Genomic DNA, 23,220 nt, shown 5'->3' with positions numbered 1-23,220 from the left:
ATTTTCCTGCAAGGAGGAGGACAGCACCAGGTCTGATGAAGGAGGACCTGCAGATGGGCAGTTGCTGTAGCCCATCTGCTTCAAGGTTCGACGTGTTGTGCGCTCAGAGATGGTCTTCTGCATACCTTGGTTGAAACGGTTGGTTAATTGAGTTACTGTTGTCTTTCTATCATCTTTAACCAGCCTGTCCATTCTCCTCTGACCCCTGGCATCAACAAGGCGTTTTCGCCCAGCGAACTGCCGCTCACTGGATATTTTCCCTTTTCCGGACCATTCTCTGTAAACCCTAGAGATGGTTGTGCGTGCAAATCCCAGCAGATCAGCAGTTTCTGAGACACTCAGACCAGCCCGTCTGGCACCAACAATCATGCCACGTTCAAAGTCACTTAAATCACCTTTCTTCCCCATCCTGATGCGCTGCTTGAACTTCACCAGGCCGTCTTGACAATGTCTACATGCCTATATGCATTGCGTGGCTGCCATGTGATTAGCTGATTAGATATTTGCATTAACGAACAGCTGAGCAGGTGTACCTAATAAAGTGACCAGTGAGTGTATTTGCAATGTCACAAACAAATGATGGTCCTGTTAGACAAGACAACTATTCAGTGTGCAGATATTTTGTTCACAATACAAGTGTAGTTTCTTAGTGAATGTCCTGTATTGATCTTAAATCGGAGAACATCAGCTTTTGATTTTCTTTTGGATGTTTTTCTTGACCCTCAGAGAAGAAGAAAATGGTGGTGCAGGAGTGTCTTTCAGGCAGGTCCTTCCCTAACAGAAATGACAAGAAACATAAAACATATGACATTATAGCAGAGCAAGTGTGTTTTTTCTAAAATATGTGTGTTTAGGGGCTGTAGATATAATCTACGGAGCCCTGGAGGGTTCATAGAGAGACAAATAAATAAAACATGGCCACGTTTTACTTTCTCGTGCGCACGCTTTAGTAACTCGTGCGCACGCTTTAGTAACTCGTGCGCACGAGTTACTAAAGCGTGCGCACGAGTTACTAAAGCGTGCGCACGAGTTAATAAAGCGTGCGCACGAGTTAATAAAGCGTGGCCTCGTTTTGTGTGTGTGTGTGCGTGTGCTGTTCGTGGTAATTTGAAAACAAATGCCGGTGGTGTCGGATACACACACATACACACATCATGCGCCCCGGTGACAGGACATCTCCTTCATAAAGCGAGGGGGAATACTCAGTTCGATGTGTGTATAGGTGTGTGTGGTTAAACGTAGCAGCCTCGATCTCTATTCAGCGGTTCTAGTGAAGTAAACAGTAAAAGGCACAGCTCTTTGCAGCTGGTGCTGCTCTTCTCAGATTCTGCTGAGTTACACGTTACTGCCTCCAGTGCCCTGTACGACGAAGCCAGTTCAACAGACCCTGGACCTGGATATGTTCGATTTACCCGGCTTAACTGACCCTAACAAACGCGATGTCGATAAGCGGTCCTACGAAGCTGATTATCAACTCAGTAAATCAACCAGGGTTTCTCTGTCCGGCTGAGAGCGCGCTCACGTGAAAGGGACAGGGTTGGCAACATTTGACCAATCACAAACATGGAGACGCGTGCTGACAGCGCAGCGTCATGCTTCATGAATGAATAGTGTAAATAGTAGTGCTGTCAAAATTATCGCGTTAACGGCGGTAATGAATTTTTTGAATTAATTGCGTTAAAATATTTAACGCATTTAACGCATGTGCAGAATGGCCCGCCCCATACGTGCCACCAGTGGCAGCGCCAGGGTATGGCTGGGGTAGGCTACACCCATACCAAGAAATGGCTTAGCCCCATCATGAAAAATGATGTTAAAGTAAGCAAAATAAAATCTGCCAACTCGCGGAGTAAATTGCACAGACAGCTGTTAGTAAGATTGATTTCAGCAGCCACGGGTTTGAAAACTTTTGTCACGTAGTGATCGTCTTCTCAATAGAACATCTTTGATAACGGCGTGGTGTTGTTGCAGGAAGTCCCGACGGAGAATACTTTTGCTGTAGTACGGGGTGCACATAACTGGTACGCAGGTTATGTGCGTAATCTGAAATGCGTACCGTCACTTGTGTCACAAAGCGCATTTGCGTACCGACGTACTTGTGAAGCTTTTCACGGACAGGAATCCCTCAATTTAAATAAAACGAGGCCACGCTTTATTAACTCGTGCGCACGCTTTAGTAACTCGTGCGCACGAGTTACTAAAGCGTGCGCACGAGAAAGTAAAACGTGGCCACGTTTTATTTATTTGTCTCTCTATGAACCCTCCAGGGCTCCGTAGAAAGCTGACAAAAAAAGTAATGTTCAAATCAAATCAAGTTTTATATAGCACATTTGTAAACGATTTTTGGTCGAGCGAAAGTGCTGTACATAAAATAAAAATAGCCTACAGTAGAGACACTTTACAGCAAATACAACAGCACAGATTGCTCAGAATATCAGTATGAGAAAAACGACACCCTCTATCCTTAGACCCTTGCTAGTTTTGTGATGACATGTTGCTTGTTAACATCTTAATGTAACCTTTTGCATGGAAAGAACACTCAACTTCCCTGGTGTGTCAGTGACTAAGTATTTAGTAGTCGAGGATATTACATTTAAATTGACCCTAACAATGCACAAAGTTACCTAACTAACAAACTAACTATCTAATTTGCGAGGATGAGATTATTTAACCAACCTCTCACAGACGCATTGTGTTCTACAGGAATATCCCTCTATATATTTTACACTTGTGCTACGATTAGCATAGTTAGCACAGAGGTAGCTACCACTCGATGGAATTCAAAAACAGAGGCTAAACATGAATTAACGTTAAGTGAATAAAAACACCAGTAACATATAAATACATAAATGGAGAACTAGAATTTCATTTACCGAAGAAACCGCATTCATGGACGGTCTGTTTGAATTACAGAGCAAGCCATGAGATTTAGTCCGATATGTGCATTTGTATTTTTTTCATTTGCATATCCAAAAGACTGTAACACGGACGGGGTGAAGTTCTGTTTCTCCGATAAAGTGATTAGGTTTAACCGCCTGTAGCAGCCATTAGCATGGAGCTGCTAGTAGAGAGGACAGGAAGCTAACAGTCAGCCACCTACTTTCCCTGCTGCATAATGTTAACTAAGTGAGTCTCGCTGAAATTGGTTCACTACAGGTAGCATGTAAGCCTACTCGTCATGTGCTAGACTTTCTCTTCCTGCATTTTGTTGTATTGGATATCTTGATAATCTTAAAGACTGATATGCTGTTATTAAATATACAATTATTATAATATTATTTTTATTTAATAATCTTAGATATGTTCTTATTGTATCATTCACTACATAAATTCTGGTGGACAACATTAAATAGTTTATCTTCCCAAATCTGGTTTAATCAGATTACAAAAATGTTTCGTTTTTGAATTACCTCATTGAGACATTGGTAGCCCTAAAATTGGTACACTTTTCAGAGGAAAATGATTGTGTTACATTTTGAGAACTGGGGATTTTACTCAATTTGATTTTGATTGGAGTTTTTAATGATGGATATTTTTGTTTTATGTGGGATACTTTTCCTGATAGACTGTAAGGCTTTATCTTTCCTATTGTATTTTCTTGAACAAATGTATGAGTTACAAAATACTGAAACAGGAAATCACCCATGTCCCACATTTTTGCAAACACTACACTTCTGGTAAAACGTAGTATCAGCACCGCTCTATTAAAGGGATGTGAGCTGTTGGTGTTGTTATTCCTTGTTTGAGGAGATCCCCTTTGTGAAATTGCAACAGTTTAATTAAAGGTTGTAGTCAGACTTGAAAACCCCAAATTAAAACAAAACCTTTATTTTGACCCCTGTGACTTACTAAACACACTTAAAAAGATGAACATGTTCTCACCCTCAAAAGAACATTATGGGAGGGTAGATTCTGATATGTTCTATGACATGTCAACATCGTCTCTTCTTTCGTCAGGGACGTTTCCCAGGAAACAGAAGTGAGAAGTGACATCTAGAAACAAGAGAAGTCATCGTCAATACTCGTTTGTCAGGACATAAGGTGAGTACTTGAGAACATTTTATGTTAAATACTTCAATACATTTTCTTGAGTTAAATTGTGAATTGTTCATACTTTTTATCTAATGCTGCTTCATACTTTTACTTCACTACATTTTGGATGCAAATATTGTACTATTTACGGCATCCATAGTTACTATTAAAGTTCTACATTAAAAAAAAGCATGGTTTGCTTATATGATATGATCAGCATTGTACTCCTAATCTACCAAGTTTTTAACAAACTATCTTAAATTGGCTTAACATTGACAACCTTTAACAATAAAGGTAATAAAAACAATAGTACTTTTTTATTATGATATATGACTTGTATAATAAAACATGCATAATGTGTACTTTTAATTGTCGATACTTCCTCCTTATAAATTCTGTTGATAATTCTTATTCTTAAATAACATTTTGAATAGAGGAATTGCACTTATAATGTTGTATTTTAAGACTAAAGTATTTCTGAATTGACTCATGTAAAGGATGTGTGTTCTTCTTCATACACTGTCTTTGTGTTTATCTTTAATAATAAAATCTCTTTGTTACATATTTCAGGCCAAGTTACCAGCATGAGTGTGGATTATATTGAATATGGTGACACTGACTACACTCCAGACAATGAAACTGAGAACAACACCATCAAAACTGGACTGCTGCCTTTCAGTCCCTATCATTCTTCTTTGAATCATGTTCTGGTGGCAGTGAACATCATTATATCAGTTATTGGCCTTGGAGGAAATTCACTAGTGATATGGATTTGTGGATGGAAAATGAAAAGAACGGTCATCACCACCTGGTACATCAGCCTGGCCATTTCAGACTTTTTGTTTTGTGCCTTTTTGCCCCTCGAAGTTTTCTACATGATCACCTCACACTGGCCTTTCGGACTGGTGTTGTGCAAGTTCACTTCCTCTGCCCTGTTTCTCAATATGTATAGCTGTGTGTTCCTATTGGTCCTGATCAGCGCTGATCGCTGTATAATGGTATCATTTCCTGTGTGGTCACATAATCACCGGACAGTGCAGAAAGCACTAGGAGTTCTTGTCCTAATGTGGGTCCTTTCTGCACTGCTGACGTTGCCTTCACTGATCTATCGACAAACCACAGTGCACGGCTCGGTGACTCAGTGCCACACCAGCTACATGGGCCACTCCAGACACAAGGCAGTGGTGCTGACTCGATTCATCTGCGGGTTCCTCATTCCTTTCCTTATAATTGTGTTCTGCAGCTCAGTGCTATGTGTGAAGCTGAGAAGTTTGACCAAGAAGTCCACAAAGCCTTACAAAGTCATGGCAGCACTCATCTTGTCATTTTTCTTCTGCTGGATCCCCTATCATAGCTTTGTTATTTTAGAGTCAGACTTGATGAACCACAGCCTGGAAGTTCTTCAAACTGGCCTGAAGGTGGGGGCCACACTGGCTGCAGCAAACAGCTTCATATCCCCTGCACTCTATGTGTTCATTGGCAATGACTTTAAAAAAAACCTGAAGAGGTCTTTAAAATCGAGAATAGAGGAGGCGATGGTGGAGGATTTCCGTACAGGTGGTCTCAATCACTCAAGGTCTAAGTCAATGGAAATAATCTAAAATCAAGTTGAAAACGTTCTAATCAATGACATCAAAGAACATGATTATAGCTTGGTGAAAATTGACAAAATCATCCGTTATTGCATGTTTTATCTCAGTATACTGTTGCCTATATATACATTTATTTATAACTCACTGTTACTGATTTATAACACATTTGCATGACAAAACAGTCCCAAGTGAATACATGATTTATGTGCTGTTATGATTGTAAACCAGCTTGTTACCAAATTGATTGTTACAAGATTAATTAAATATTTTTTATGGAATTAAATAAATGTTTACAATATGGTATATATTAAATCTTATTTGGTTAAGCAGACTGTGAACTAAAACATAATTCAAGTGAACATTTTAATTTGTAGCCATCAAATCTGCCCTCTATTAAATGTTCTTGAAAAACAAATGATTTGATGCCTGCATATATAAAAAGGAAAGTATAAATGAATGAGGTTTGTTGATGATTTTTGCTATTGAAATTGTACTGAGCCCCAAAACCCCTCGTAGGTAGGCATATTGTGTACACCGTAGAGACTGGTATGTTGCTTTGTACTTTATATGATATATATGACCTGGTCTAATCCATAAATTAACAATGGCAAAAGTATATGAAAGAAAAAAGCTCATATTGACGAATTATCCTGTGTTGCTGTTCTTACACCTGCATAAGGGTTATTACTACTGAATAAAAGATGCCGATTGGTGGAGTTTATTCACCTGCGAGGCCTTACTGAGGGAACCAAAATCCCATGTGACCTTGTAGCCACGCCCCCTAGATTCCCCCGGATGTTTAACGTTAGCAGTGCTGCGGATGTGATGCAACCAGATGTAAGGATATTTCTCAACTTCTCGCAACAAGTGTTTATTGTCATTTAGTAATGAACACAAACAACCTTTAGGATTGACGCTGTGTTATTTGTGTATGTTGCTTTGTGTTCTGTTAATCCGTCAGACAGTCAAACTGTTTATTTCCGTTAGCTACTCCGTAACGACACCTTTCTAGATGAGAGCTAACGTTAGCTAGCAGCCGGTGGATTGTATGCGATTTCAGGTCCCTTTCGAGAGTCTTTGGTCTCAAACTCAGTCTCTCGTCTTCCCTTCTTTGTTAGCTACAACCCCCCATCAACTGGACCTCCATATGAACGCGTTTTGAAGAGCTGGGTGCCAGAGGAGTCATCCCACCTGTACCCTCTTGTTCAGGGGATCTATCTTTAAATGGCCACCGCGGCTCCCCCTCCAGTCCCTGGCTCCACTGCGGCCACTGAGAACCCGAATCCCGGATCCAGCAGCTCCACTGCGTCCGACAGTGGCAACCAGGACAGTACTTTTGAGTGTAATATATGTCTGGACACCGCCAAGGATGCAGTTATCAGTCTGTGTGGACATCTCTTCTGGTAAGAGCTACGATCAGTCACTCTAATTGTTTACACTTTTGCTTTAAGATCCAGATCAGTCTAGTTCAAATAATTTCTCATTGTTTTGAACCAGACATGATCCAGCATATACAGTATATCCTACTGGACAATATCAACCATCAAAGCCATGCTTTTTAACTAACAACAACATCAACAACAGCTATCATCAGTTGTATTGCTGATATCTAGTCATGTGTAGACTTTGCACATTACGTATATTTATATTAAGGCATTTATACAAACTAAAGCTAAACCTGCTAATGTATTTTATTCTGGTGATTTACAAAAAACATTAAATATTGGTTGATATTCTACCAAAGAATTGTTTTTCTAGAATAAGAACAATTAATACCATTCCAAGCTATTACAGGATTGCTGGGCTGAAATACAAAATATTTTCATCGTTGCCTAATCCGTTGATTATTTTCTTTATACATTTTCTTGCTGTTTGTTCCCCCCATTACATGTAAAGAAACCCCCAAAAAGGTCTTTGAAGAAACAAAATGGTTGGTGATTCATTGAATAATCTTTGCAGCTCTAAATTAATTAAATGTATTCACATTTTCCAAACCTATGATAATATTTAAATGTGGGGTTGCGGTATCTGTAGTTATCTGTAAAGAGCTGATGGTGGATGTTTAGCATTTCGTCATATATCTGTGATTATTAATTACAGTTATTGATTAAATGAGTGTTTTATATGTTGCTCAGCCTTGTAGTTCGTATATGTTTTATTAATCAAACCTCTTTCCTGTCAACTCTCCTTTTCCTTTGCACCATCTCCCGATCAGTTGGCCTTGCTTGCATCAGGTAAGCTGAACCTTTATTTGACAATGACATTGTATTGTAATTGTCGGTGTATAACTGATGCAGACAGCCAGGTCTTTAATGTCTTTGTCTTTGTGTAGTGGTTGGAGACCAGACCCAACAGACAAGTGTGTCCTGTGTGTAAAGCCGGTATCAGCCGAGACAAAGTAATCCCATTATATGGACGGGGAAGCACAGGTCAACAAGACCCCAGGTAGGTCCTTCTGTGTAGGATTACTGGTCTGACTGACTCTAAACGTCACAATACACACAATAAAGTACTCAAATAGGCACTTTTCTAAACTGTTACTGAATATGTATAAACAATGCAGAGCACCTAATCATTGCTTTACTTTTTTTTAAAATTATTATTATAGAGAAAGAACTCCCCCTCGACCACAAGGACAAAGGCCGGAGCCAGAAAACCGTGGTGTAAGTACTTGAATTGTGATAAAAAAATAAAAACAAGTACATGATAGCATGTTTTTGTGCCAGATCAATACTTTCTTTATCCCAGACATGTTTTGTATCAGCTGTTGACTTGCATTACACATTCATGATGAAACCATTACCTAGGATGGTGCAGGTGCTGACGTGCAAACCTGTCTTTTATCCATTAACAAAAGATCATTTCCCACTGGGATCTATTAGATGCTTAGGGCGGACGTGTGGCAACGTCTCTTGAGGATGATGAAAAACGGCAGTGTCTGTTGCGTCACATCTCTCCGACTGTATGGTAAACTCCATTGGGAAGAGAATTCATGCACAGCTTCATGTTAGTGATGAAATATGTTTCACAGGGCTTTCAAGGGTTTGGCTTTGGAGATGGGGGTTTCCAGATGTCATTTGGAATCGGTGCTTTTCCATTTGGTATTTTTGCTACAGCTTTTAACATCAACGACGGCAGACCACCTCCAGGTATCTATGTTTTACACACTTCATGATGACCACTGATGTCTTTTATCGACAGCATATCAAATAACTTTCTTTTAAACTAATTCCCAAACAGCGGCCCCTGGGACACCGCAGCACATGGACGAACAGTTTCTGTCTCGACTCTTCCTGTTTGTCGCTCTGGTGATTATGTTTTGGCTGCTGATTGCATAAATGCAAGGAGAAACACTAACTCTGGCTTACCTAGAAGATTTGAAAGAGATGCAACATTATGGCACATCATAATGGTTTGCACCAATGTGATTATGCCTTGACATATTTTCCTCTCCTTGACTCGAAGCCATTTTTCTAAATAAAAACAAGTGTTAACCCAAGGCAAACATCTCTTAAGGTGAACCACACAACCTCCATGGAAACATTTTTTAAATCATCATTCAATTGTTCTCTGTGCTCTCTTTGAGTATTATTTGGTATTACTACTGAATTCAAATATATTCTCTGCTAATCAAAATAAGACCAGCAGTGCTCTGGGATCATTCACTTGATTCTCATGCATACATATATGATCCCTATGACCCTTTTCAGGTAACTATTATTGTATTAATTTGGCCCTATTCTAATTGACAGCCATTGCAAGAAGAGCACCGATGTTACTAACAATGTCTCTGTTTTTCTCATGTGCTCGAAAACCATGACAGTGTGATCGTTAATATTATTATTTACACCTGTGTTCTACTGTTGCATCTTGTCATGTCTTCCATAAAACCCCCTCAACAGGTTTCAAACTGAGCACAAGCAGGCGACTCCCTGTTGTCTCTCTTCATCTATATACTTCAAATGTGTTTTGTGTTGATCTAGCTCTACCTGATCTCACAAATAATAATAATTTCATCTGCAAATATTTACCAAATCATACACAGTCTGTTGAGTCAAAACAATGTTAGAAATGTTCTCTTTATTTCGGATTGAAAAGAAATATGTTGATGCATGTTAACAGCTCAAATATTAATTTATGAAACGGTGTTCCTCTCCAAATCGTTTGTTTCCCCTCAGTTTTCTCTGTCACTGTAATTTAATGTAAAATACTGTAGATTATTACAGAAATGAAGATTTGCTGGTTGAACCTGAAACCACTTTTCAAAATGTGAATTCATTCTATTGACAGTAAAGCTATGTAAATAAAATTGTTAAATCATAGTTTGTTTTTTGTCATAATTGATGTGTTAATCTGTTAGGGCCTAATTCTCTCACTGACTTTACTCATCTGATCTAAATCAAGACACACCACAGTGGTATTGAAAAACTCAACTTGCTAAATGGCAAGTAAAATTATTCATTGTTAATTATTTTACATAAAAAAAACAAAACCTAACCACTTGTGATGTACCAAAGAAAGTTAAATATTTTGGGCATTTCCTGGAAGAGATTTTTAGAAAACTATTAGTAGAAAAATAGTCCTTTTGGCTTAGTCCTGTGCTGATGGCTCCGACTGTTTCTCTTGAGGCTGTGCAATGTTAAACTCTGCTTCATACATAATCTGCTGGATCTTTATTTTTGTCTCGCACCTTTTTTGTGGAGCAAGTCGCTTCAGAGCGGGTACAAAGCTCAGAAGAAACAGTTCATCCTCATCCCGCGGCCTGTTGGGAAACACAGTGCCATTGTCTTTGACCAGCCACTTTGTAGGGGACTGAGCAATTGGAGAAAGAGACAGTGGAAGTGACTCTTGCATCAGGCGCCGTTTACGTCCAGTTTTGCTGGTGGAGGGGGCGTGTTGGCTCAATGGCATCTTAGCCAGAACAGCCAGCTGGGCCATCTGTGCTTCTTGAGACATCAACGGGAGCTGCGACATAAACGCCACCGGGGGCTTGAGGTCAGGTGTATTCATATTGACCTTCAGGGCGGACTGCAGTGTCTTGATCGCCTCAGACGGTGACGTTTCTCCCTCAACACTGCCAGACTCATCAGCGTTGTCATGGTCATTGTCATTTATGTCTGCCACGCCACTTCTTGATCCAGTAAAAGGTGCGATAAAGTTCATAATTTCTCTGTATTTCCATCTACTGTGCGCAAACTCGCCTTGCTTCTTGCTCTTGATCTCCATTCGGACTTCCTTCAAGTACCGGTCTCTCATGTTCTTCCATTTTCTTTTACAATCCTCAGCTGGAAAGCAACAAAATGGAGTGTTAAGACCAAGACATCCTTTAAAAAATGCACAGGAAGATAAAAGTAAAGTAACCCAAAAGTCAACACAGTTTTTTTTACCATTACAATTCAAATATTTACCCCTACAAATTTAATTTTCAAACATGTTGTGCAGCTTACATTCTGCTATATAAATGTTAGACAGGTAAGGTCACCAAAATAGCTTGTGAGAAGTGTGGTCTTCTCCCCTCACCTGACAAAATATACCTGAATATCATGTTGAAGTGTTTGTAACGGGTAGATGGCCATAGGCAGTAGCAGTGGACTTTAGATTTAGCGATTGGGTACAAAGTAATGCTGGGTTTCTGTTCTATGAGAACAAAACAGTAGGGACTCTGTATGAGATCACCTGACAAATCCCTGCTCAGTGATTGATTAATGAACTGCTGTTAGCATACAGCCTGAATGAGGCTCTTTTTGGCACTGGGTCGGCCATCTCTGGTGCAGAATCTCATACAGCAGGATCACAGCAACTCCGTTACTGTTATTACTGACATCTCAATTATTCTCTTGATCCATTGTTTGGTCTATTATAGAAAAGTAATTAAAAAAAATACCCAAAACATTCCTTAATTCCAATATGACAGATCTAGGTCAGATCAGATGTTATGGTCCAAATCATTTAATCAACCATGCAAAAAGACAGACAGGAGCAGTAAATCCTTACAAATGAGAAGTTGTGTGTCATGAGTTATTAACTGATGAAAAAAATCGCTGTTGATTATACTGTGGTATTTTACTGTAGACTAAACAATACAAGTAGTGGCCACTAAAAGCATACAGTTGCATCAACACCATGGGAAGTTTAGAAAACTTAAGTTAATAATCTTCCTGGATGTAATATGTTGTATTGGCTAGATGGAATAAGTGTAGCCTTACTAATACAGTGCTCATGAAGTGCAGGCCTATAATGAGCTATAAAAGAGTATTCAAATATAGAAAAAACATAACTTTTTCAAAGTAAACATCGGTGTTGCTGATATGTTTTAGTTGTAAATTGTAATAAAGTGTTGCAAGACAGTGAACAAATAAAATATTTGTATCTTGAGCCATCTTAAAGAGGTCATTGTTAGTTTATCCGTGTTACATGCCGCACCACCTGCTTATATTTCAGGCTGGGGGCCTCTGTCTCCGACATGTTTAATCCTACATGATGTGGTGCTGACGCCGCTTCCATGGCACTTCAACAAGCTATTCGTTTATGTGGAGCCCGTTGTGATAAGGAGTGGATCAGTGACGCCGCTGAGCATGCTTCCTCCCCCGCCTCGCCGTACTCGACACGCGGTCAGCGGTGCGGAGGAGCCGGATGGAGCCGTTCGGTGCAACGCGGCCTGCGGCGTGCGAGCTGCGGCTGCTACCGCTAGCACGGTGCGCGCCGCTGCAGCTACACCGCCGGAAAATACAACATAAATAAGAGAGCGACACATTGCCTGCAAGATACATATGATATACCTCTATCTCCCAGAGACACCTAATGTGTTCTAATGTCTGTGTGTTAAGTCGCACACGACAACATCGGCTAAAATAATAACTGGTTTGTAAAGTTCACAAAACATTAAAATACTCACATGGCAGACCCAGTTCCATGCTAATCATTCTCCAAGCATTTGTGCGACTTTCCGTGCAGCGGTAGTTCGGTAAAGTGACATTAAATAGCTCTGGGTGACTAAATACAGCCATTATTAACTTTTCGTCCATTTTGCCCTAGTGTTGTGTCTCTGCGCGGACGCGGAAGCGGCAGTCTTCTCCCGCCTTTTCCGCCCAGCTGCTGCCTCAACGCGAGTTATCGCGAGTGGCTGTCTGCCGCGCTGTGTCGCTCCGCCGCTCAACGGTGGGCGTTGTAGTCTTTTGACACAGGGGGGCGCACCACAATGAAATGTAAACTTCCTAACATTAAACTACAAACTGTTACCTTTCAGTAGAGAACAGGGTTATGAAGGTAGGCTAAAAGGCTCTTACCACATTTTTTTAATAGAGTTTATCATTGTGACTGATTCATGTATAGGGACCCCAGGCGGTCACCTCCAAAAATTGACATTACCCCAGTTACTGCATGGGATATAGTAACAAAGGGCAGTTATAGAGTGAACATTTTTTTGCACACATGGGCTTTATCCAGCCTTTGCAACTAAGCACTTTATTATGTCCAGCCAGTTCACACACATATTCATATACCTATACCTTAAAGCCACAGTGGCAATAACACATAGTTGTCAAGCTTTGTTCTTTAAAACGATGTCGATGTGGGCCAATGTTGTCATTGTATGAGAAGTCAATAGAATATTTAATGTCATGTAGGAAGAGAACAAACTACAAACAAATATAATAGAACAGCAATGTAGTGTCTACCACTTTATTATGAATTTTGGTCAAATTAACATACATTGCATTTCTAATCCTGTCAGCATGTTTATGTTTGATTTCTGTCCTTTATTATTCATGTTTCAATTGCAATAATGTATTGTATCCTTGTAATATGTTGCAGGAATACTCCCTGAAAAATGCATGCAGCCTCACATCACGGTGAGGCGGATAATTAATTAGCCTCTACCTGTTGTTTTGTCACTTTATCTGAACTGGTGTTAGAACTGTGTGTTTTCTGGGGAGTAAGGGAGTAAAAGTAACATGCTCAGTCTTGTCCTTTCATGTCTGTTGTAAGGGGATAGTTGGCCTTTAAAGGCGTATGGGGTAAATAGAATAATTTCTGATGCAAAACACAGGGTATTTCATATAAGTAGTCTAACTGTTGATTACATTCCCTTTGTAGAAAAACATTATCACCCGTGTGGTCGGTGGTGGCTTTTCTTTACCTGTTGTACCAAATATTGCTCTCACAACAACAAAATGATGGTTTATCATTCTAATCCCCCTTAATGAAATTTGAACTGTGTGAACCAATGCGGATGTGGTAGAATTCCTTCTATTGAGAACGACAATAACTGCTAGATAGCCATCACATGCTCCGCAAACTATACATCAACAATCTGGACACTATTAAACCCAAGTGAAAAGGATGGTATGGTGTTTATTGTTATCTGTTTTCAAAAGCCCTTATAAGAGGAGCTTAAGACAGATTGTGGAAATCCATTAATTCTCTGAAAAAAAAGGTGTATTGCCTTGTATGAAATCAGAGGATTTGTTGAGAGGGGATGAATTTAACCTGTAATAGCTTTACCTCGGCTGTGCACATTGTCAGAGGAGTCAGACTGAAAGACTGCAGCACACAGATAAGGCGCATGATGCATGATTGTGAATACCAACCACATAGAGAGACAGCCTTTCTGAATGTACTCTTCAATTTGTGTTTATCTTTACTGAGAATATACAAATCTATCAGTGTAACAACACACGTCAGTAGCAGGATGAGTCACTCATTGAGCTTCCTTATTGCTGTGTGTAATGCATTGTTGTTGTCAGTGCAACACGCATTTATTTACTGATCTATTAATTTACAAAATATCCTTCATTGATATAGAAAAGTGACAGTATGAAACACATTTAAGAGCTAATCCTTAAATTCAGCATGATACAAGTCTAGCCATACCAAAAAAAAAACGTTCATCTTTAAATCCAGGTTTCTAATACCAAGCAATCCCCTTTTCTCTAAAACCTCAACAATAAGGATCTTAGAAGCTCTCCACTTCTCATTTTATGCAGTGAAATCTGATTTCTTTTGGAGAAAGGAATGAAGCAAGATTAACTGAATCTGCCGTCCTCCCTAACCTCTTCACAAAACTGCCCAGATTAGCTAGGAATTAAGTTTCAACCGTTTCATGTGTCTGGTCCACAGGGGGATTATGGTTTTAGTTTTTTTTTTTTTGCCTCCCAATTTCACTATAAGGGCCTGCACACTGTTGTAGAGAGAGGAGAAGCAGAAGAGCAGCCGAGCCTGAACTGTGGCAGTGTGTCAATATCCTGGCATCATTGCTGCTTTTGTTTTATTGTTTGGAGTTGAATGGACCCGTCAGGATGGAGAGACACAAGTTTCCTTTCACTATTGAGAATATATTGAGCAAATATCCAAACAGTAATGGAACAAGTGGCGCTGGAATAAAGGAGAAGGCAGTGAGTCCTGCTGGAGGCCAGACAGAGGCTGTCCATCACGCCTGCCTGTGCTGCTGCTACTGCTCCCACTGTGGAGACATATACCAGGCTGACTTCATTCATGAAGGTGAGTGCAAACAATACACAGTATAAAAGAGGTGCAAACCCCTTATCTTTATGACACATTTGACACTTTTTTGTCTGTTTCTGTTGGTGAAGTTAAAGGCAGAGCACATTATTGTTGTGGGAAAAAAGGGAAAAACTGCTAGCATGTACAAAGCGCGCTTCTTTAAAATGCAATGATAGCACGAACAGACAAGCAACCTTTAATAAAGCCCTGTGTTTGGCTTGGTTCATTGGATTTATTAAATCAGAAATGTATTTGTTTGTTTCAACAACGTTTCAGTATATGCTTTTTAGTAATGCTTACTCTGCTTCCTTACCTTAATCCAGACCTCCTCCCTGCAGCCTGTCAGTACGGATGGCCCCCAGCGATGCTCACAGACCCCTGCAGGCTGGGAGACGCTCACAGGGAGGAGCAGACAGCCGGGCAGGTGCAGAGGAGAACCAGACGTCACCGCACTATTTTTACAGAGGAGCAGCTGGACGCACTGGAGGAGCTGTTCCTGCAGAACCAGTATCCAGATGTTACCATGAGGGAGAAACTAGCACAGCACACTCACTTAAGGGAAGAGAGAGTAGAGGTAAGACTATCACATTTACAATTTCAGCCAATTATAGTGCTGTTGTTTCAGTGGGTTGAATAGGTTTCTGATAAAGTGGTGTATTGTGCCAGATATAGCAGATTAACAATTACTAAAGATGTGTGCCAGTTTAATAATCTAATTTAGGAGAGTAGATCCTTTGAATAAATATCTTGTTAATTTGTTGTGATATGCCTGCATTGCTAATGATGTCCAGTTCTGTTCTTCTTGGTTAATTCCATGTAAATACACAATGATCTAAATAATAACATGTGTAGAAGGCTATGTTATAAATGACAACTTATTCACACAACCTTTTATTCTGCCGGTAGGTTTGGTTTAAAAACCGAAGAGCAAAGTGGAGGCGCCAGAAAAGACTATCATATAGTGTGGGAAGCACATAAAATTAAATTTGTATTGTGCGTATTGCATGCATCATTGAAAAAGCAGAAAGCCATGTATGTGTGAGCGCTTAAGTTACATACATTTTTTGTAAATACTATTGTTATAAATAAAATAAAAAGCTACAACAATATCTTATCTTTAAATTGTTTTACTTTTTGTGTCAGTTAAATCAAGTGTCATATGTTTCATTTATTTCACTCTATTTGGAAGAAAAAAAGGTGAAAATGAACCTGACTTTATTCTCATAGATGTCCATATCAGTCTATATAAACCAGTGATTGTCTGGCTGGGGGCTCAGAAGATTACTGGTGGTATTACCTTTGTATTCTTTATCTTGGCAGATAACAGGGATCAGAGTTAAACTACTGGGAATAGCTATTGTTAGTTCTCTGAATGTATGTTTATATACCCAGGTATTACTTTACAAAGGGTGATGTCAATACTCTATTTGTAAGTGAGTAAACCTGACCTTAAACATTTTCTATAGAAATATGACATTACAGTTAGGCTATGCTTTATTTCAGACACATAGGTCTACATTTGTATACAAATAATCAAATCAAAACAATACCAACACAACGTTGGGGTTGCAGCCTGATCAGGGCACATACAGACATTTATTCTGATGTCTAAACTAAAGGAATAACTTGTTTCACTTTGTGTGTGCGCAGTTAATACTATTATGCTGAGCTTTCTTAATCAATTAATTGACATTTACATGAAAGGTGGGTGCATACTGGTCACAAAAATATGAAGTGCTCTTGTCCATCTTGTGAGTTGGACAAAGATTGTGAATGCGTCACTTGGAGCTCTTTGAATTTTTCTTTTCTGTAAATGCATCCATGTGGGAAATATAAATCGGGTAGTTTTACTATCATTTATTTTCAAGATTATTATAATGTAATTATAATTATGTAATGTTTGAAAAACTTAGATTGCAGGTTCCTCAACAGTGCAATTTACAATAAATAAAACAATAAATATAAAAAACACCTGTGCACTGTGTAGTTTATTTGTCAGCATATTAGTTTGTGCCTACAGTTTGTAGCACTGATGCTTTTCCCCACAGTTGGTCACCCATAAAGAATGAAGGAACAATGTTGCTTCTCCTTGATTTCAGCAATCATCATTACACTATTTTTAGATTTAGATTTAATATCATACATACTGCAGACAATAACTTGAGCAGAGTATGAAGAGTTGATTAATCTGCAATATTTATATTTAATATTAACTCCATCTCCTTTCCAATAACAAGTTGCATTATTAATATAATGAATATTAATGACTGATTTAAGTTGAAATGCATCTTATTTATTTTATTCTGGAAAGTTTGAGTGACGCATTAAACTTCCGGTTACGCAACATCTCAGACGTTGTTTTTACGCTGGTTCTGAAGTTAGCCGACTGTAACTAGTTAGCTAGCTAATTTGTTATACCTAGTGGCGTTCACGCAGTTTTAATTGTATAGTTGTATACTATTTACTCTAAATAATTAAGCTGTGTTTCCAAGGTACAACAGTCGTCTTCCGTTACGTTTTAGTCGGTGTTTGTTGGTAAACAATCGCCCTTAGCCGTTTAGCCTAGCAGGCTAACAGGGTCTACAATGGAGGGCAGCGCCAGCGTGAGGAAAGCTCTGTTCGGGACTCTAGTCCCTGTTACAGTCTCAACAATGGCTCTTCTCCAACAACCAGAGAAGGAGGACAAAGAAAAGACGAGGAGAAAGGTCCTCGATGAAGATAATTATATTGAGGTAACTAAATGACAGACTACGACGTAGGGACGAGCTATAAATTATCATCAACGTGCTGTGTTAGCGCGATTATTGCTAACAAATAAAAAGGTTAAATAGCATATTTAGTGTATTTTATAAACATACATTTGGTGTTTATCGTTGGTTGAGTCCAGTTGATTTAGTTATATCATTATCCTAAGTGTCCTTTAGCTTTGAAACTATTAAAAGGTGGTGTTTCATATCAGACATGTCCTAATTGGTGCATTAGGAAATTGATTGGCACTAATCTCTCTAAATATATAATACATAAAAACGTCCTGACTCGCTTGGGGCACTAGCAAGCCAAGTTACTATACCAGATGTCTGTGAGGCTGGTTTGAAGAAATAAATCAATTATACTATTTCTTGTATAGTAACGAAGAGAATGATGTTGTTTTACTTTTTGCAAAGTCCAATGTACCTGTCTTTCTACTTGTAACAGAGTCTGGAGAAGATCATCCAGCGGGACTTCTTCCCAGATGTGACTAAGCTGCAGGCGCAGAGGGAATATCTGGAAGCAGAGGAAACTGGTGACCTAGTGAGGATGAGAGAGATATCCATCCGCTATGGATCATCTTTGACTAAATCTACACCTCGGTCTTCTGCACCCTGTAAGTAGTATGAGCAGTCAAATAGAACATGATATGTTCACCATGTTATACATTTCGTACAGAATTAAAGATCCAATCTGTTCTTTGTAGGCCTACCTATTTACTTTTCTTTATTCCTGCAGATGTGACACCGGCTAGCTTTGAGACACCAGTGGGCGGCCCAGGGTCTCCTTCCTCGACTCTTGGAGGTAAAGGTTTCGATGGAGGTACGTATCTCATTTTTAAGAAGAAAAACAGACAACAAATCAATGTTCAGAGCATTATTTGTTTGTTTCTATGATGTCACACAACTGTCCAAAATTAAAACTTGTTTTGCAATAATACTCTGATGATTTGACTCACAATTGCTCAAGAGTAATTTAACCCTATTTCAATCGATGTTGTATTCACAGAGAGCAAGTGCGGCGACAAGGAGGAGAAAGAGCTGCCCTGTCTGGATCGCTTCCTTGCTAAAAATACCAGTGAGGATAATGCATCATTTGAGCAGATCATGGATTTGGCAGAAGACAAGAACAGGCTAAGGCATTCCTGGTTATACGAGGCTGAAACTGAATACAAAGAGGTATGTGTTTGGAGAATCGTTTCGAATTCAATCAAACTACTTGGGATAACAGGTGTGCTGATCATAGACCTATTATAATTTGATAAACATTTGATTGACAAAATTGTTGCATGTAATATTTCTGTCAGGTTCAAGTTTGAAGTTAAAGGGATAGTGGAAATGGAACCTCAAATAGTTTCGTTTTAACTTATATACAAGCATAATTACGTACCAAAACAATCACACCTGATTAAAAAAATATAATAATTGCCTTACGCATGTTAGAAGCACTTTATTGCAGCTTCCCCGAAGTTTTTTAGAAACGAAATGTTCGACTCAGCCAAACCGGAAGTGACGAAAACTCAGGAAGACTATACGATAACAAACTATGGCGTCTAAGAATGAACGTGGAAGGGCAAATATACCAGACAAAGAAGAAGGATTGTACGAGGTATCCAGTGATGATAGCGAGTCAGAAACATCCACTCGGCTTTCCTACGAAAATGTCGTTTTAGGAACTGAATCTGAATCCGGTTCAGTAAGCGACGATGGTGACAATATTGAGCCAGACGATGGACCATTACGTCCTTATTTGTTCGAGCCCGAGCCCAAGGTGATGGTTCACGGCATGGGCAATGGCGAGGATGACCAGGACCAGGCGCCAGATGATGCACCCCTACGCACAAATAATCTTGACTGGTAGGTCCCTAAGCATAGCTCACGCATCTTAAGATCACCTGTAGCCTTTACAAATATTAATCATTGTTAACCAGTTAATCCCGAAGGTCCCCCCAGTGGACCCCTCCCACAGTTTTTTCTCTCTCACATGTCTCAGGGCTTCTTAACATTTATGAAACTATTAATGTTTCATACCCTTTTAAAGGTAAGAAACTCCGCTAACTGACAATAATTTATGGCAATATACTCGGTATAAAGTATTGCCGTCTTACAGTCTTATAGTATTACCTATAGTGAAAATGTCTGAACAAATTTCACCCACTGACGACGAATGGCTGGGTTTCTTGGAAACGCATGAGTCGATACGCCATTCTCTGCATTTGCTGTCGCACTACAGCCATACAAAACACATCTATTCACCATAATAAAGGTCGGCTATTCACATGCAAATGCTATTGAATGTCCGCCATTGTTTGTGCCCGTCTTCCTCTGCTCTCGTCATCACCCGAAGATTCCCGACGATTCCCGAAGTATTTCGTTTCATTGAGAGGGCGCAGTAAAATTGAAAATAAAATGAAACTAGGCGCATTAAATTAAAAAAAATTGTTTATTATGCTTATTTTTAATACAAATACATAAGTTAAACCCAAAATTTGCGGATTTCCACTATCCCTTTAAGTCCTGCTCATAAAGCCGTATCTTTTTGGGTTATGAACATTGCGCGATTCTTTTACAGTTCCAGTTGATCTTTGGTACATTCCTTCACGGTATTACAAATGTTTTTTTGACTTGTTTGTTCAGCGCCATGAACAGAATCTTGCATTGCCATCAGTAGAGAAAGGAGCACTTGAATGTGTCAAAGCTGGACTCGAGACATGGGAGTACAAAGCAAAGAATGCCTTGATGTATTATCCAGAAGGTAAGTAGACCACACTTGAATTTCATTTCATTTCAGACATAAATAGGTTTTGAAGGCATGTTATTGATCACATTTAGCTGTACACGAAGAGAGATTTTCATGTTGTTTCACATGTTTAATTTTTGTTTAGGTGTTAAAGATGATGATGATCAATTTAAGAAGCCACGGGAGGTCATTCACAAGAACACACGCTTTGTTGGAGACCCATTCAGCAAAGCTCTCAACAAAAGCCAGATTCAGCAGGCTGCAGCTCTCAATGCACAGGTACCTTTCAGGAATATGGGTTATAAAAACATTGATGTTTGGCCTACATGATGTGCCCCATACTTGTGAATGCAGCATGACAGTCTTTTCTTGTTGAATCAGAGTGCTTGTTTGAGAGTGATGCAGCTAATGCATCTCGTTTTCTGTCCAGTTCAAACAGGGTAAAGTAGGCCCCGATGGTAAAGAGCTCATCCCACATGAATCCCCAACAGTGAATGGATATGGTTTTGAAAGCATGCCATCCCCTGCACCTGGTAAGTGGATCTTTAATCCTCCTCATTATAGTTACACTCCTGAGACAGATACAACTAAATGTTTCCTTAAAGGCTCATTCAGCAATTACATGCTTTTTGAGAAGAGTTCTGAAAGCAGTTTCTGTCCCATCAGGTGGAGCCGAGTCGCCTCTAATGACCTGGGGTGAGATCGAGAGCACCCCCTTTCGCCTGGACGGATCAGACAGCCCTTATGTTGAGAGGAATCATGGACCATCATTTAAGGTACTGACCCCACATAGGTATCTGTTTTGTTTATGAGTTGTTAAGTTGTAAGATGTTTACATTGTACGTTGTTTCTTTAAAGATTCCAGAACCAGGACGGCGAGAGAGGCTGGGAATAAAGATGGCCAATGAAGCTGCAGCTAAAAACCGTGCAAAGAAACAGGAGGCGTGGCGAAAGGTCACAGAGAACCTTGCAAGGTAAAAACGGATCTTCTGCAGTCTTGATTATATCTGCTTCTATGTGAATCTGTCAAATCCTGCCTTGAAAAGGGGATGTTGAGCTTAAATGTAATTGGTTTAGGCTATTTGTTTTCTTTATTACTGCAGGTGTGAAGGAATCCATAGTATTATAAACTAACTGACCTCATCAACTTTTGTGTTGCAGTCTTACGCCTAAAGGTCTGAGTCCAGCGCTAACCCCCGCCCTGCAGAGGCTTGTTAATCGGACATCAAGCAAATACACAGACAAAGCACTCCGAGCGAGCTACACCCCGTCGCCCTCACATGGAGTCTGCAAGTCTCCCTTCGGTGGCCCATCCACTCCCTCTGGAACGCCAACGCCGACCAAAGCCAAGACGCCGAGCTCTCAGGACCTTACATCACTCACAGACAATCTGCTGCAACTGCCCAAGAGACGGAAAGCCGCAGACTATTTCTAAGGAAATTGTACAAAACAGACATATTCTGACAAGAAGAACTTGATTATGAACTGCCCAGACACAGATTTGTCAAGTTAAATCGCACATCTTTCAGCTGGTTGACGGATAAAGAAATCCAGGAAGACCGAAGATTTTTTTATGGATTTTCTTTTATTACTTTTTGCTCAGATGTTTTTATGTAGACCCCTGTGAAAAAGTGTCTACATTATATTTAATTACTATATTTTTTATATTTTGTTTTATCCCTAATGCAAGATGTCATAGATTTTTGAACAGCTGTTTCCACCTACCCGGCACATCAAATTAAATCAGTATAACACAGTAGCTCTTTCTGAGAATGACACTTATAATTGAGTTTTCGACGCTCAGCCAGGAGGCTGAGGCTTCGCCCAGCTCTCGATACAAGCTGCCAAAACATTTGAGTGTTTGTCTCTGCATTATAAAGAAAAATCAAAGTGATGTGTTTTGTTACTGTAAAAAGGGTTTTCCCAGTGTCACACTATGTTGTTGTAACAATAAATCAGGTTTTTTTTGTTAAACAGCTCTGTCTAATTGATGAATTTTCTTTTACCTTCTAAATGTATAGTTGAAAATGTTTTTCAAACACACTTGAACTCGGCATCATACATTTTTTCATTTTCACTTAAATCTAAAAGATAAAATGTTGTACATTTTTTGCACAAACTAATTTAAGCTTTAAGTCTAGTCATACTATTCTGTCTGCAACATGTCCTGAGTTTATTTTGCGGGGGGGGGGCATCAGAGGTTACAGGTTCAACAAATGCAGTCAGGTGAGGTTGTCCTGGTATGTGGGCAAGCCAACACACAGACAAACTGTAGCTTAATTTACAACTTCACCTTCACGCTGCAAACACAGTTTTTCCTGCATCACTAGTGGTCCTTTGACGTAGGGACGACTACGGGCTATTTCTGCTTGGATTTGTTTAGTCACTGCCCTGGAAAGCCAGGGGGTGCACATGCGATGATGCTGGACAAAATGAAACTTTCTTGTTCTCTTGAGTGCAATGGATGTTATTATGGAGGATACATATATTCATATATATATATATATACATATATATATTGAATCAACTTCAAAGTCCTCATTACTCACAAAGCCCTCAACAATCAGGCCCCCCCCCTACCTCACAGACCTGCTGCACCACCACGCCC

General features: G+C 39.6%; 5 protein-coding genes across 7 annotated transcripts; 4 read left to right on the top strand and 1 right to left on the bottom strand.

The window, feature by feature from the left end:
- Window positions 1–3,791: 3,791 nt before the first annotated feature.
- On the top strand, window positions 3,792–6,081 carry LOC117558170 (chemokine-like receptor 1). Its single transcript, XM_034234193.1, has 2 exons — window positions 3,792–4,041; window positions 4,603–6,081. Exon 2 carries the CDS (start codon window positions 4,617–4,619, stop codon window positions 5,631–5,633), a length of 1,017 nt encoding a protein of 338 aa, XP_034090084.1. The 5' UTR covers window positions 3,792–4,041; window positions 4,603–4,616; the 3' UTR covers window positions 5,634–6,081.
- A 252-nt stretch (window positions 6,082–6,333) lies between these two features.
- On the top strand, window positions 6,334–9,946 carry rnf185 (ring finger protein 185). Of its 2 annotated transcripts, none has more exons than XM_034234197.1 (7): window positions 6,334–6,461; window positions 6,743–7,027; window positions 7,840–7,858; window positions 7,957–8,069; window positions 8,233–8,287; window positions 8,656–8,773; window positions 8,865–9,946. In XM_034234197.1, the coding sequence occupies exons 2-7, from the start codon at window positions 6,849–6,851 to the stop codon at window positions 8,960–8,962; spliced, it is 582 nt and encodes a 193-aa protein (XP_034090088.1). In that variant the 5' UTR covers window positions 6,334–6,461; window positions 6,743–6,848; the 3' UTR covers window positions 8,963–9,946. The 2 variants fall into 2 exon arrangements, with proteins under 2 accessions (XP_034090088.1, XP_034090089.1); XM_034234198.1 differs by lacking the exon at window positions 6,334–6,461 and adding an exon at window positions 6,535–6,553.
- LOC117558171 lies at window positions 9,686–12,736 on the bottom strand. 2 transcript variants are annotated; one of them, XM_034234196.1, is made up of 3 exons: window positions 12,520–12,736; window positions 12,102–12,335; window positions 9,686–10,909 (listed from the first exon to the last, which is right to left on the bottom strand). In XM_034234196.1, the coding sequence occupies exon 3, from the start codon at window positions 10,878–10,880 to the stop codon at window positions 10,215–10,217; it is 666 nt and encodes a 221-aa protein (XP_034090087.1). In that variant the 5' UTR covers window positions 10,881–10,909; window positions 12,102–12,335; window positions 12,520–12,736; the 3' UTR covers window positions 9,686–10,214. The 2 variants fall into 2 exon arrangements, with proteins under 2 accessions (XP_034090087.1, XP_034090085.1); XM_034234194.1 differs by lacking the exon at window positions 12,102–12,335.
- A 2,094-nt stretch (window positions 12,737–14,830) lies between these two features.
- LOC117558162 (homeobox protein goosecoid-2) lies at window positions 14,831–16,115 on the top strand. The gene is made up of 3 exons (XM_034234181.1): window positions 14,831–15,122; window positions 15,449–15,699; window positions 16,032–16,115. Exons 1-3 carry the CDS (start codon window positions 14,921–14,923, stop codon window positions 16,101–16,103), a joined length of 525 nt encoding a protein of 174 aa, XP_034090072.1. The 5' UTR covers window positions 14,831–14,920; the 3' UTR covers window positions 16,104–16,115.
- A 1,360-nt stretch (window positions 16,116–17,475) lies between these two features.
- Window positions 17,476–22,588, top strand: ess2 (ess-2 splicing factor homolog). The gene is made up of 10 exons (XM_034234163.1): window positions 17,476–17,857; window positions 18,321–18,489; window positions 18,612–18,695; window positions 18,882–19,051; window positions 20,510–20,627; window positions 20,758–20,891; window positions 21,043–21,145; window positions 21,279–21,388; window positions 21,471–21,586; window positions 21,774–22,588. The coding sequence occupies exons 1-10, from the start codon at window positions 17,711–17,713 to the stop codon at window positions 22,045–22,047; spliced, it is 1,425 nt and encodes a 474-aa protein (XP_034090054.1). The 5' UTR covers window positions 17,476–17,710; the 3' UTR covers window positions 22,048–22,588.
- Window positions 22,589–23,220: the final 632 nt, after the last annotated feature.

This window comes from Gymnodraco acuticeps, unplaced genomic scaffold (genome assembly GCF_902827175.1).
Source record: "Gymnodraco acuticeps unplaced genomic scaffold, fGymAcu1.1, whole genome shotgun sequence".
Lineage (NCBI taxonomy): Eukaryota > Metazoa > Chordata > Actinopteri > Perciformes > Bathydraconidae > Gymnodraco > Gymnodraco acuticeps.
Note: the sequence above shows the minus strand (reverse complement) of the source record. Positions and strands in the feature narration are given on the sequence as shown.